General features: G+C 51.5%; 1 protein-coding gene across 1 annotated transcript; it reads right to left on the bottom strand.

Moving 5' to 3' along the window:
• Positions 1 to 3,092: 3,092 nt before the first annotated feature.
• Positions 3,093 to 8,666, bottom strand: BPIFB2 (BPI fold containing family B member 2). Its single transcript, XM_032127097.1, has 16 exons — positions 8,645 to 8,666; positions 7,904 to 8,020; positions 7,569 to 7,662; positions 7,177 to 7,284; positions 6,893 to 7,036; positions 6,416 to 6,461; positions 6,124 to 6,184; positions 5,780 to 5,871; positions 5,488 to 5,664; positions 5,073 to 5,114; positions 4,778 to 4,942; positions 4,423 to 4,490; positions 4,084 to 4,129; positions 3,752 to 3,815; positions 3,577 to 3,653; positions 3,093 to 3,290 (listed from the first exon to the last, which is right to left on the bottom strand). The coding sequence occupies exons 1-16, from the start codon at positions 8,664 to 8,666 to the stop codon at positions 3,222 to 3,224; spliced, it is 1,392 nt and encodes a 463-aa protein (XP_031982988.1). The 3' UTR covers positions 3,093 to 3,221.
• Positions 8,667 to 13,621: the final 4,955 nt, after the last annotated feature.

The following is a 13,621-nucleotide window of genomic DNA, read 5'->3' as shown; positions in this document are numbered from 1 at the left end:
GTTTTTTACTCCTTGTGTCCCCAGAGATTGTGGTGGTCTGGCACCGACCAGGTGAGGGATGGGGAAATATTCCACTCTGCATTTCTGCCTGAAGGTAGGAATAGTTCAGCATCTGCAGGGCCCAAACCTGTGGCTGGTGCATGAGCTCCCAGCATCGCTGTGAGATGCTGCAGAGGAATCACTGAACACAGCAGAGAAGGTACTGGACTCATTGGGGTCCCTCTTTGTGTGAACTGGCCAGAGCTCACCTGAGCTGTGCCAAACACAAACCTGGTGTCACACACTGTCACCACATGGACTGACCCGCCTCGTGTCCAGCAGAAGGGCTTTGGGTCAGTTGAAGTCCGTGGTAACATTGAAGATGAGTGTCCTGGTGAGTATAAACAGCTCCTTTGGTTCCCAGCGTGGTGCAGGCTGATGCTGCCTGTGGGACTGTGTTCCTCGAGACTGTTCAGCTGCTGGTGACACGGGCCTTGCCCTGTCCTTGGGCAGAAGTGATGCTCCTGTGTGGTGACAGGGTGCCACACTGAAGCAGCAGGCTGGGTACAGCCCCATCGCTGGGTGAACCCCCGTGAACTGAGGTGCCAGCAAGGGTGAACACTGTGGAGCACTGGAACCTGCTCAGGAGCCAGGAGCAGGGAGCTCAGATCCCACTGCTCATGTTCCCTGACACCAGCATGCCCACGCACCCTGTTACCTGCAGGACAGGATGAGTGGCCCCAGCAACCTGTGCTGGCAGCTGCTTTGTGCCACTTCAGGGCGCCTGCACTGCAGGGACTTGGTGTCTCCATCCATCCTTTTTGCCCACAGGCTGGCAGAACAGGCGGTGTTGATACAAGGTTTTGTTCTGGTTCCTTAGCAAACTCCATCTGGATAGTAAGTAAAGTTTAGGCCCTCTTTTCGTTCCCGTTTGGCCATCACTTCTGTGTGTATTCTGCTCTGCTGGGAGGCATTCATTTCTCTGGCACATTATAGAAGGCTCTGTGATCTGGCACTGCCTCAGGCCTCTGCTTGTCTTGAGAAAGAAAACAGTGTGACGAGAGCGTGTGATGAGAGTTTGCTGCTGCATGGAGCACTGGCACAACTGCAAGCCCAGGGTCACAGAAGATGGAAAAGCCATCTTGTGCCCCTGGAAAAGGGTTTTCCTCTTGGGGTCTGTCCTCCATCATGCTGCTCATCACATGGGACTGAGGGGGAAGCAGTAGAGGAGCCTTTTCCAAAGGAAAGGGCAGCATCTCAGTGTTACTTGAACCTTCTCCAACATGTACATCTAAATTTCTAGTGGCTTCAGGAGCATATCCAGAGCAGGCAGGAAACTGCAATCCAGAACCCATAAGAGCTGGGACAATCCTGTTCAGGAAAGTTCCTTTAACACTGGTACCCTGACAGGCTGGGAAATCTTGAGCTGGGTGAGCAGCAGGAGGGCTTGCCAGGGACTGGCTGTGCTCCTGGCTGCACGTGCGACTTGGAGCTCTCTGGCTCTTGCTCCAGTGATGACCCTGGCAAAAGCTGCATCCCTCTGCTCTTTCATGGGGGCTGCAGAAGGGGCTTGCTCCCCCTGCTCCAGGATTTGAACAACCTGGCTGGTGCCTGCTGCTCCATGTGCCGGTGGTGAGGGAAGCTGGGTGTCACCAGACAGCTCTTCCTGCAGGACTGCCCAGGAAAGTGCTGGGTTTTGGGCATGTCAAAGGGGCTAATGCAAACAATTTTTTCAGCATTCCTTTTCCCTGGCTGTGCTGGGGGTCTCAGTAAATGGGGTGACTGGAGTGAGAAGCAGAAGACCCTCATTCTCCAGCATGAGCCAGCTCTGCTCTAAGCCTGTGGCTATTCCCAGGTGGGGCTGGCAGCTGAGGGTGCAGCTCCTGAGACTCCAGCCCTGTGCTGGAGAGGCAGAGTCATGCAGTGAAGCTTGGAGCCAGAATATTCCCTGTCAAAGAAATGCATCTTCTTACTACGGTAACTTATTCCTTTTGGGAAACTGGTTTAACATATATTAGTCAAAGAATAATGGTTGCAGCTCTACCAGGAAACTTTTATTAGGAGCTGTTCCTGCTATGGCCAACCTCAGGCATTAACATCATTAGTCAGGTCCCCACTCTGGGCACATAAACCTTCAGGGTTCTTTACTCCTTGCAGTAAATCAACCTGGCTTGTTTTGTTTGCTTTCCTGTTTCTGAGCCTTTGAAATACAAGGTTTTGAAGTGTTTTTCAGAAGCTTCAGAGGCCAGAAATGATGGGTGTAGTTGTAGCAAGTGAAAGCAGATGTGGATGTAATTAACAAGGTTTCATGGCTGGGGTGTTACGTGAGGCATCACCGTGGCAGAGCTGAGGCAGGAGCTGCATGATCAGGGATGAGGATGCTCCTCCCGGGCATCAGCAAAGCCCCGTGTTCACCCTGGCTGGGGTAGATGCAGCAGCACCCAGTGATTGAGTGACTGGGGCAGCTTTTGGAGCTCTGTTACCACCCACCCTTCCCTTTTGGATGCCTGTGTCTGTTGTGGGTGTTTTATCCCCTTTTTACATTCCTGAACAACTGGGAAATGTGTTTGATCAGTAGGAAAGAGCATCCTAATGCCAGTGACCACGGCGCCGGCGCAGTCACCTCTCATTCAGCATTTTCTCTGTGATGAGCTTTCTCAGAAGCAAAGTGTTGAAAATATAACTGCCTTCAGGTCTAAAATTAGAAACCATTCTGCAGACTGATTTCCTTCCCCTCCTCCTCTTTCTGACCCAGGAAACACACCAGCTGTAATGTTCCCATAGTAACACGAGACATGGAGGAAAAGCAGATGAAAGATCTCTCTGTAGGGGTTGTGTCGTTCTGCAGAGGCACGAGTCTGTTTTGCATCCTTGTAAATGAGTGGAATTGATTAAATGTAGGGTCTGGACATGATGGGCAAAATTCATCTGTTTCTAGATACAAATTGTTGAGGGGGGTAAAATGTCAATAGTCACACCAGCAAATGCGGAATTAAAGAGAAATGTTTAATTAAAACGTGGAACGTTGTTACAATCCATCCTCTGTACAACAAAACTACCAGGAGCAGGGCTGGAAGAGAAAGGTGCTAGTGCAACACCATTATTATCCAGAATATAAAACCATGATGTTTCAGTAAGGCAAGAGAGAAGATCTTCAACGTTTCAAGCAGTGACAAACCACAGAGCGAGATGTGAGAGTCAGCGGAATGATTTTGCCACTGTTTTACCCCAGACACTGGATTTCACTCCCGGGTGCTCGCCTCTCCAGTCTTTGCCTCTAGATGGAGGTTGCAGGGGATCAAGACATAGTCCTGAGCAAGGAAGGGAGGAAGGAGGACTGAGCATGGTGCCTGTGTGGCTCCATCAGCCCACACGGGGCTTCACCACCCCCCACGGCCCTTTGGACACAACCACTGCCTGTGTCCATGGGGCTGAAGAGGAGCTGGGCCTATTTAAGGCAACAGAACTTGGTTCTGCAGGTTACCAGGGCTGGATGATCAGGCTCTGATTCATTCTGATGCTGGGAGGTTAGCATTGCTCCCAGGCTTCCTTTAAATCAAGCACAGCAGGGAGCAATTTAAATGTCTTATTTCTTACCTTGTGAATTGTGATGTTGACATCGGTGTAAGTGAAACTGGCGATATGGGGCAGGAAAACACCTTGTCTCAGGACCACTGAGAAAAAGAAAGAGGGGAAGTTGCCAGCTGGGTGCTGTCTGGGTCCATGTTGATCATCCCACATGGCAGCATCCGCAGAGCTCCCATCTCCTCACCGTTTATCTGGGCTGGCACCTCCTCACGGACTGTGGGCAGGAACAACTCCTCCAGCAAGGCAGCCTGTGGGGGAAAGTCAGGGTGAATGCATGGTGTGGAGCTAAAGCATGAGGAGAGGGGTAGAGACCTGTGAGAGCGTCCTGATGCTCACTGCACCTCTTCCCATCCCACAAGGACCCAACTCTCCCTTCCACCGGGTGCAGCAAGCACCCAAAGTCAGTATTTCCATATTTCCCTGCTGGCACCCACTGCCCAGGATGGCTGGGGCAGCTGAGGTGGACCAGGCTCCTAGAGGATGGTACCAGGAGTGGCCACAGCTGGAGGTACCTACCAGCACAGGACCCACATCAGAGGCAGCCAGGCTGAGCTCGATATCCCTGGAAAACAAAGAGCAGCAGAGGAGCTGCTGGTGCTGAGCTGTAATTAGCAGTTTCTCCTGTTTCCCCAAACTCCCTGTCTGGACTCAGGGCCTTTGTGGGAGTGTGGAAGCTGCAGTTCCCACTTTTCTCCCTAGTCGTGTCTGTGGAATTTCACTGTCTCCCTGGGAAGAAGCTACCTCTGCAATGCCCAAACTCTAAAAGCTAAAAGCCTCCCCAGACCACTTTGCCTGTCCTTTCCCTGCTGTGACTGGGACGTGTCCCCTTCGGGCTCCCGCAGCTGGGCTCATTACTCTACGGCTGCCACAGAGATGATCATCCTCGTGTCGGCGACACTGAAGTGGAGCCTGGCAGTCACATCCTGTGAGGGGAACAGAGGGCAGGATCAGTGAGGAATTGGCCCCACTTCAGCTTTGAAGAGTGGGGTATGATGAACCCATCCATGTGCTGCCTCCTGCAAAGTGCTCCCTGCATCCTGCACAATGCCACGTGGGCAAACACTGCTGGAGACTGGGAGCACTGTGATGGAAAAAGGCTGAATCAGCCCCTGCAGTGGGGCCAGGGCTCAGAGCAAGGGGCAGTGCCCGTGGGCAGCATGGACACACTCGCAGCACACGCTTCCCAAGCTCGGTGTGCTTCCACACTCACCACATTCACACTCAGGAAGCTCTGGAAAAGGGATGATCCTGCTCCGATCTGGGCAGTAAGGAAAAGCTTCACGATTGCTTTGTCTTCCTCCAGTGCCACGTGAGGTGAACTCCGGGTCACGGCTTGAAGCACCACTGGTAGGTCCTCTTGGAAGAGGGAGCCCATCTGCCGAGGGAGCAGGGTTGTTTCTGGGCATGGCAGCCATCCCTGCACCCCCAGGGTGGGAGGTGGGCAGGTGGGGAACACTGCCTGAGCTGGGGCTGTGCTTCTTGGGGTCACAGCCACAGCAACACACCTGAGTGATCCTCTCAGCCAAGGTGGCAGTGGTCAGCGAGCTCTGAAACACCAAGCACAGCTCATGATCAGACCAAGGGTTGCCCAGGGCTGCTGCTCCAGGGCTCATGTCCAGCGTGGTCATGCAGCCCCTCTGAAGAGCACCATCCCACCCCTGGGTACGTGCAGAAGCCCTCCTCACACCAGCCCATGCCAGGAGGAGTGTGCAGGTGACTCCTCACGGCAAATTCTCCATGCACCATTAGACCAGGAATATTTTTAAGAGCTTGGGGCTGAGGGGCTGTGACTCCTGCAGGTGCTTGGACACACTCTCATTTCTGTGCAGGGCATGTGGCTCCTCCAAGTTATTTCTGGGGCAGGGCTGTCCCTCCAAGTGTGTATCTCCCACTCCTTTCTTCCTGCCTTGTTCCACTTACCAGGAGGCTCACATTGAGGGCTCCAGACTCTTCCAATGCGGAGAATAAGCTGGTGTAGAAGTGCTCGGAGAAAGCCAAGATGAGGTGGGAAGGGCTGGAGCTCACTGGCTCGGGCATGCTGAAAGGCACAGGGCTGACTGGCAGGGGGATCACCGTCCCTGCCACTTGGAAAGTTGTCTGCAGGGACACAGGCAAGGAGAAAAGGAGTTTCAGGTGTCTCAGTAGCACTGTGAGGAAGCAGCTCTTCCAAGAACTGGAGCTGGGCTGTGAGAGATGAAAAGTAAGGACTTACTTGCAAAGAGATGATGATTCCCTGCTCAGAGTACATGGGGGCAGCCAGGGGCAGGTACTGGACCTGGCAGCTCGGTGTGATGGGGAATGGAGCTGCAAATGGAGCAGAGGGATGCTCAGTAAGAGGAGGGAAGCAGTGACAGGGGATTGGCTCCAGGAAGTGTCTGGGTTTCCTGAGTGAAAAAGACAGGGAAAGAGCTGGGCAGAGGGAGCAAGTCCCCGGGGAGATGATGGCAGCAGGGCCTCTGCTGCTGCAGGGTAGGAATTTATCCCACCTCATTAACCTGCTCCAAAATGATCCTTGAAACCCTCAGTCCATAATGAGACTGAAAGCCAACTGCCCACCTGCCAGAGACATCAGCCGTTCGTTTGGAAAGAGCAGCAGTTTGGAGACTTCCAGGCAAATCTATGGAATAAAGAACAAAAAGAGAGGTGATAGATGGACATGGGGGTTTGCCGGCATTGAGTTTCCCTGGAATGCCTCTGAGGTGGGTGTTGCCATCTGCTGACAGCAGGAGCCAGGGGATGATGGCAGTGTCCAGTGAGCACAGAGCTGTGGGGGAATAGCACCATAAAGTGCTCTAATTCTTACAGGCCTGTACAACGCTGTCTCATGCCTTTACAAACTTTATCTTACTTTTTCAACGTTGATTTGCTTGTCCACGTCCGATCCTGAGGACTTGCTGGGTGAAAACAACAGAACAGAAGTTAGGAGAGAACCAGATCAGCCAAAGGTGGGTGAGTGTCTTTTATCTGACCCAAAAGGCATCCAGAGACAGAATTACCATTGTTTTCTATCATCTGTTAAGCTATGATTACTCTTCAGAATCCCAAACCACCAGAGAATTGCCACTGGACTTGCATTAAAAGCATTCCAGCTGCACAACTCTAAAAGTACTGCTCCTTTGTGACAGACTGAAACTCTCTTAAAATGGGGAAACCACCCCAAAAGTAGAGGAAAGTTCCTCCCATGAAGGTAAAGTTTTAGTGCTGAGCTTTGAGGGCAGTGAGCAAGTCTCAATCCAATCACCTTCCAGCCTAGAAACACTTGTGCCTCAGTTTCTTCTTTCACCTGTTACCCAAATCCCACAAGGAGGAAAACTGCGGGGCTGACCTGTCCTCAGTGACCCCCTCAGTGCTCTGCACCTCCTCCAGGGTGGGTTTGCAGTCAGAGGTCACCAACTCCAGGTTTCCTTCGGGGTTCATGTCCACATGGAGGTCTGCCAGGATGGACAGTCTCATCTCCTTGGTGGTTGAGCTGTGATGAGGAGAGGAAGAGGCCGGAGCTGGGGGGTGCTCCTGGCCACACTCCCCCCAGGCTGTCCTTGCTCCTGGAGGTGCTTTGTCACTCCAGCCTTGAGCTTGGGCTGGTTCCAGCCCTGCAGCCCCAGCACTCACGGGGCAGATGTGGTGCCAAGGTCCACCTCGATGCTCAGCCGCATCCCGGTGTCAGGGATCAGGGTCAGGGAAAACTTGTCAACTTTGACAGAGATAATTTGGTTCCTGCTGGAGCAGAAAGGAAGGTGTTGGGAGACCAACACAGACTGATACGCAGTCCCTGAGAACCCCCAAAAGTTCACAAGAACTGCACAGATAAAATTCACACCCTGAGGGCAGCATGGGTTCTGCTACTCTTGGGCCTCAAAGAAGGAGCCAGGAGCTCATTTCTAAACCTCCTGGTCTCCAGGAGGATCTTTCCCTCACTGGTAAAGTGCCTTTTGTGACAATATTCAAACACCAGTGTGAACCAGGGATATGGCAGCAAGCCTGGGCAAGAGAGGGCAACTCACCTGCTTGGGGAGATGGGAGACGGGTCTGGGGCTGGCGGGGCCATGAAGTCGTGCCTGAGGACCGACTCTGCATGTGGCTTTGAAACTTCAGCAACTGCAAAACAGGGCAGATGTTTTATGGGAGCCTCTGGGGCTTGTGTCCTGATGGACAGGCTGAAACCCATTTGCATCCCTTACTAACCCCCTGCTGCTAGCAACAGGCAGGGAGTAAAGCAGGTGAGTTGAGTAGTGGCACAGGATTCTGGTGCCAGCATTTGGTGTTTCACCACTGGAGTGGAAGATGTCCCTGCCTCCCCTCCCTGCTGCTGGCGTGGGAGATGTGGGTCTGCACTTACGGTATCTCAGTCCAGAGGGGGTGAGGATGCCGCCACAGTCGGGTGACCTGGTGGTGTGAGCTGGGACCAGGAGGCTCAGGAAGATGCTCAGGGTGCAGAGCATTGCCATGCCAGCGCCTGGAGGAGGAGGAGGAGAAAGAAGAGGAAGAGGAGGAGGAAGAGGGCATCCCCAGCAGCCTGGTCAGAACAGCATGGCCCTTGCCTGGCCACTGAGGCACAGAGCCACAGATCTGCTCCTTGCCTGAGGCTGTGGTGGGGAGCTTGTCAGCTTTGGTGCAGTAACGACCCACAGCTCTCATGTGGTGTCTTAAAAGCACTGACAGAAGGCTCAGCCTTGAAGAGCCTCTGCAATCCTGTGAGCTAGAACAGTGCCTGCAGCAATTTCTCACTTGCTGAGGAGCACAGAATGGCCACAACTGGTATAAAAACAGCAAATAAACAGAAGTTAAAATTAATAGAGGAAGGAATGGAAGTTATGGAGGAGTTACAAAATCAAATGAAAAGGTGAAAGTGTTATCTGTCTCCGAAAAACATTTGGGAATTGTTTACAATGTCTTTAATGCTCTTACAACATTACAAAAACAAGTAATTCAGAAAGTTTAACCTGCAGAAAACATACATATTTATCTCAGTCTTTGCAGAAAGCATCACTTCTGGTGAGTGCTGACCCTTATGGAGACACACAACAGTAAGTAGGAGCAATGCCCGTATCAAGCTATTCAGTTTGCAAAGCATCTTTACCTCTCCTGGCTGGTCTTCCCATTCTTCTGACTCAGTCTGTGTCTTGCCGTGGCCACACCAAGAAATTCTGCTGGTTTTATATATCCTCCCAATCAAAGCTGATGGGGCAGGAATTGGCAAAGAGGGCTGGGAACCAGGATACTGGGGGGACGCTTTGTTTTCTGTATCATGTTTATTGTTTCCCTATAGACTTGATTACTTTGGCCGTTGACCTGGCGAGGTGAGGGATTGAACAGCAGGTGCTGGGGCAGCTTGTCTTCACTGTGGTGTTCCTGAGGAGCACAAAGAAAGGCCTCTGGGTGGAGGGTGCCAAGAAATCAAACATTGTTAGAAAGCAAACAGGTGGGTTTCTTTGCTCTGCAGCCACCCTTTCTTCTGAACACCACAGGGACAGCACCTCCAAGTCCACCTCTGCTATGGACACACTGAGAGCTGGGGTTGTTCAGCCTGGAGAAGAGAAGGCTCCAGGGAGACCTTAGAGCCCCTTCGAGTGCCTAAAGGGGCTCCAAGAGAATTGGAGAGGGACTTGTGACAAAGGCATGGAAAGACAGGGCAAGGGGAAATGGCCTTAAACTGACAGAGTGCAGGGTTATGTTAGAGATCAGGAAAAAATTCTTCCCTGTGAGGGTGGTGAGGCCCTGGCACAGGTTGCCCAGAGAAGCTGTGGCTGCTCCATCCCTGGAAGTGTTCAAGATCAGGGTGGATGGGACTTGGAACAACCTGGTCTAGAGGAAGGTGTCCCTGCCCATGGCAGGGGGTTGAAATGAAATGAGCTTTCAGGTCCCCCACAACCCAGACTATTCCAGGATTCTACAAGAGGCTGCTGTGGTTTGTGTCACTCTCCCAGCTGGGCAGCTCAGACCAGAAGGGATGAGATCAGCACATGACCTGAAGGAGATCCTGGCAATTTATTCAGGATGTTCTCCTTTTCCATCAGGCCTGGGTAAGTCTGTTGAAGGTAACGTGTTTCTATTGGGTTCAGTGAGTTTTAGACCAGACAGAAGGTATGAAATAGCCCATGTGCAATAATCCCTTCCTTTCTTTAACCCATTCCCAACAAGAAGCCACTGGCAGTATTTATTACAACTGGCTGAAAAATGGTGGGTGACATCCCCTCTCTTTGGCAATGTCTCTACAAGCAGTGAAAGCATTCATGGGAGGGAATAAGAGCTCCCCTCCTTCCTGTGCTTGATGTCCATCGTATTCTCCTGGCTTCCTTTTGGCCTGGAGGACAGAGCATGGACCCCCTGCAAACACCATATACACACACCCTCCCTGGCCACACCAGTTCCCCTCTGCGTTCTGACTTCCCCCCATCCCTCCCCAATACTTGTGACCTCTGCTTTGAGGCATGACCAGTCTCCCAGAGAGGGTTGAGTTGCCCCTTTTGGTCTGGCTGCCTTGGCAGTGGGGTGAGGTGTTCAGGGCTTGTTGAAACACCTGCAGCCTGGGCAGCAGCCATTGTCCTTTGTGTGTCAGTGACGTGAGGTGCCGGGCGCTGGTTCCAGGTGCATCTTGACACATTCAAAGCCCTTGGCTCTCCCCAGCACTGTGTTGCTTTCCTGCTCAGCATGACAGGGAAATGCCAAGAAAAGCAGCATTCCAGCCACGCTGTGCATTTCCATCGAAGGCATCCTGGAAGCAGTGTCAAGAGAAAATATGAAGATCGAGCAGCCTGCCAAGGGAGAGCAGGATTTACGCTTCCATACTGATGTAGGCAGCCCATTGGGAGGCAAGAAATGTGTTCAGAAAAGTAAATCCATTGAGAAGGTTGTAACCCTCAGATGAGTCCCCTGCAGCCATGGGAGGTGTTTTGTGGGATCTGACTTTGGTAGGGACAAGGATGCAGCCTAGAAAAGTCTCTAAGAAATGAGTCTTTGCTGTGTTTTAGAGCAGCAGCTGGGAATTTGCCCCTGCGATTCCTTTTTCCAGTGCAGGTGATATTGGCAGCTCTCCCTGAGATTGGGGATTTTCTGGGGAGCGTTATTATCTCTTCCAGAAGTGCAAGGGTTGGGGATAAGCTGCCACCCTGGTGCTTAGAGGTGGATTTTCTCCTCCTGAAGAGCTGTTCTGGACCTGATGATGCCTGTGGAGGCTTAATTAGATGTCAACTCACAGCATAATGACTGATCAAGTTACTAGCACAAAAGTGTCTTTCTGGCATGATGTGCTCCTTGTCGGGAGTTATCCATAAATCTTACACTCCTGTTAGATAAGATGTAAATCTCCTTGTCTGGGCTTAGCAGCGGGCCACTGAGCACAGCTCTGGGAGGGAGGTAATGACGGATTAAACCTCATGACAAGTTTTATACAGAAATGAAGAGAGGAAATAAATTACTTTGTGCTGTATTACCTCACCAGGCTGAGCTCCCAGAGCTGGGTCCTGTTGGGTGGGGCACCCAGGAGGGGACGGGTTGGGACAGTGGTGGCCACAAGTCTAAGGGCCAGCCACAGGGACAGCAGCAGCCTGGAGGAGAGTTCTGTGCAGCCCATTTGCAGTCTGGTGGGATGGATGGATCTCCCATGGTGGAGTTAGGACAGGGTTGGGCTAAGGACCCCATTCTCTTGGCAGCTGAATGTTCTTCTCACCCTCACTCCAACCCTGCCTGAAATCAGTAAGAATATTATTGAGGTTATCACAGTTTTCACTGTGTTATCTCCCAGCTGAGCCCACGTCCTCCCCCAGTGTTTGCACAACCCCATGAGCCTTTGGGGAGTGGGAGCTGCTCATCCAATAGTCACAATGACACGTGTGGCTCCAAGAGCAGAATTCATCACTGCCCATCTTAGGTTTCTCCCTGCTCCCACTTCTGTCTGTACCATGTAATTAAGCAGATCAGGTTTTTCCTTCAGACTTGGTGCACAAGTCCCTGTTGGCTGTGAGCTCTCATTCGAATGGAATCCGAGACTGAGAATTTACCCAGACTTTAAGATTTATCAGTGAAATTATTTGTATTGGGGGACATTGGAAACCCTGAGGGTTAACTCATGCAAGAGTATCACCCAGCCCTTTAATTCTTTCAGTTCTCCTCTTTCTCAGTCAGGTTTTAGAGCCTGACTGTTCCTTACCCCTCTCCAGAAGATCAGCAGGGCTCCTGGGTGTGTTGGGATGGAATATGTTAATAGAGATGTTTCATACAGTACAGTGGGAGCGCTGCAACCCCTCACCCTCTGGCACAGGCTCCTCTCTGGGGGGTCTGTGCTGAACTCATATTCTGCAAATTCTCCAGCAGGCTCAGCTGCTCTAAGTGGGAGTGGTGTTCTGCAGAAAATGGCAGAGGAAGGCATGAGCAAAAAGCCCAACACCAAACCCATGAAAGGCATCTCAGGGTGAGTGATGAGCCACAGCCTTGCACTGCGAGCCCGGAACCGGGGACGAGCAAATAAAAGTGGGAGGTTGGGAAGTGTCAGCCTGGAGGCAGCCACGAATCACTCCCTGCTAACAAGTGGGATATTAAAGCTGGTGATTTTCTGCTTGGCTGTGTCTACAAACACACAGAGAAACCGTAACTTAAAGGCAACAAAGTGCATCAGCTCCTGCCTCAGCACCGTCTGGGGCAGGTGTCATAGCTCTGCAGTGTGAGGGGGCCCAGCTTTAGTCCATGATGTCTTGATGAAAACCCCAAATTTCTGGGGGATCAGGGCTGGCCCTCCATCCCCCAGATCCATGCTGGATGGGGCTATAGAAATGTCTGGATGCCAAAGCAGTTTTTTCCTGATTTTTTCAAAATTAGACTGTGTGATTTTTCGTTAGGAAGAAACATGTTTCTACATGTAAAAGTAGTTCTAAATAAAAAGTTTGAACAAGAAGAGGAAGAAAAAAGGTAGTGAGAATATCAGTGAGAGGTGACTTTGCTGTAAGCTGCAAATCCCGCACATCTGGATCTGACTGTTCCTCTTTACCCAGCTCTTTTCCTGCGTCTTCCCTTCAGGCTGAAGGTGAAAAGATTCTGTTCCCTGGTGATCTCTCTGGTGCTCTCCCCTGGCTTGGGGTTCTTCATGGCTTAGTCCAAATGAGCATCACTGGGAAAAGGTGAATGGGAGCCAGTGCCCACAGAGAGTACGGCTGGGGGATCTGGGGGACTCGCTCATCCCTGGGGTTTATCCTGTGCTGACCAAACTTTGCTCTGAGCAGCTTTACAGAAGGAAACATGGAAATTGCTCTGGTTGCAAACCTGATAGTCAGAGGGCAGCTGGGGCAGGACACCACGGGCACCCTCAGGTTCAGCCCCAGGAACTCCCATATCACCTTTGTCAGTGCTAGAACCAACCCCCCATCAGGTAAGTCCCAAAGGACACATGGCTGGTGTGCTGGGATTGACAATTCCTAAGGGACAGGTAAGAGCACTGTCAGGTGTTTCAGTCTTCAGGTTTGGATTTCTGCAGCACACAAATACTTTTTGCAGTTCTTTTTTCTCTTTTTGTTACGTAAACAAGGGTTTTATGGATAAATTCAGGCCAGCCCTAGTTGTGCTATTCCATGCAATGTGCACATTTGTCTGTTTTGTACTCCCAGACCGTCAGAGCTTCTTTTAGGGATGAAAACCTTCAGCTTCCTTTAAAACCAGAAGATGGCATTCTTGAGAAAAGATTTGCAAAGACAGAAAACAGATTTTATTAGACATGAGGCATATTTTGCCCTAATCCGTACCAGATCAGTTTCTTTAGTGCGTGACTTCCCCCCTTTTGATCTTCAATAAATAATTATTGCTGTGTGCACGAGGGCTCTGAGGGTGACGTGTTCTCCCTGCCCAGCGTGCGGTCCAAGTCATGAGCAGGGTCCTTCACAGCACCCTTCACAAAGTGCTGCCAGCTCTGGTAAGTCCCATCCTCCTCCCATCCTTGTTTCCCAGAGATCATCTCCTTCTCCTTTTCCTCCTCCGCCTCCTCCTCTGCCTCCTCCTTTTTCTCAGTGCACCGTAACAGGTTTCACAGTTTTGCCACACAAAGGAGCTTTCAGACTGGCGAAAAGGAGCA

The sequence above is a fragment of the Corvus moneduloides genome, chromosome 17 (genome assembly GCF_009650955.1).
Source record: "Corvus moneduloides isolate bCorMon1 chromosome 17, bCorMon1.pri, whole genome shotgun sequence".
NCBI lineage: Eukaryota > Metazoa > Chordata > Aves > Passeriformes > Corvidae > Corvus > Corvus moneduloides.
The sequence above is the reverse complement of the archived record's forward strand: the minus strand, read 5'-3'. Positions and strand labels throughout refer to the sequence as shown.

What these genes read in the sequence shown, in the direction of transcription:
- BPIFB2 (XM_032127097.1), bottom strand. Translation starts at nt 8,666, where the DNA reads ATGGGAAGACCAGCCAGGAGAG. An exon ending in CTTGGCACCACATCTGCCCC is followed by an intron (nt 7,037 to 7,176) that starts GTGAGTGCTGGG and finishes TCCTCATCACAG; the next exon opens with CTCAACCACCAAGGAGATGA. An exon ending in CTGATGTGGGTCCTGTGCTG is followed by an intron (nt 3,816 to 4,083) that starts GTAGGTACCTCC and finishes TTTCCCCCACAG; the next exon opens with GCTGCCTTGCTGGAGGAGTT.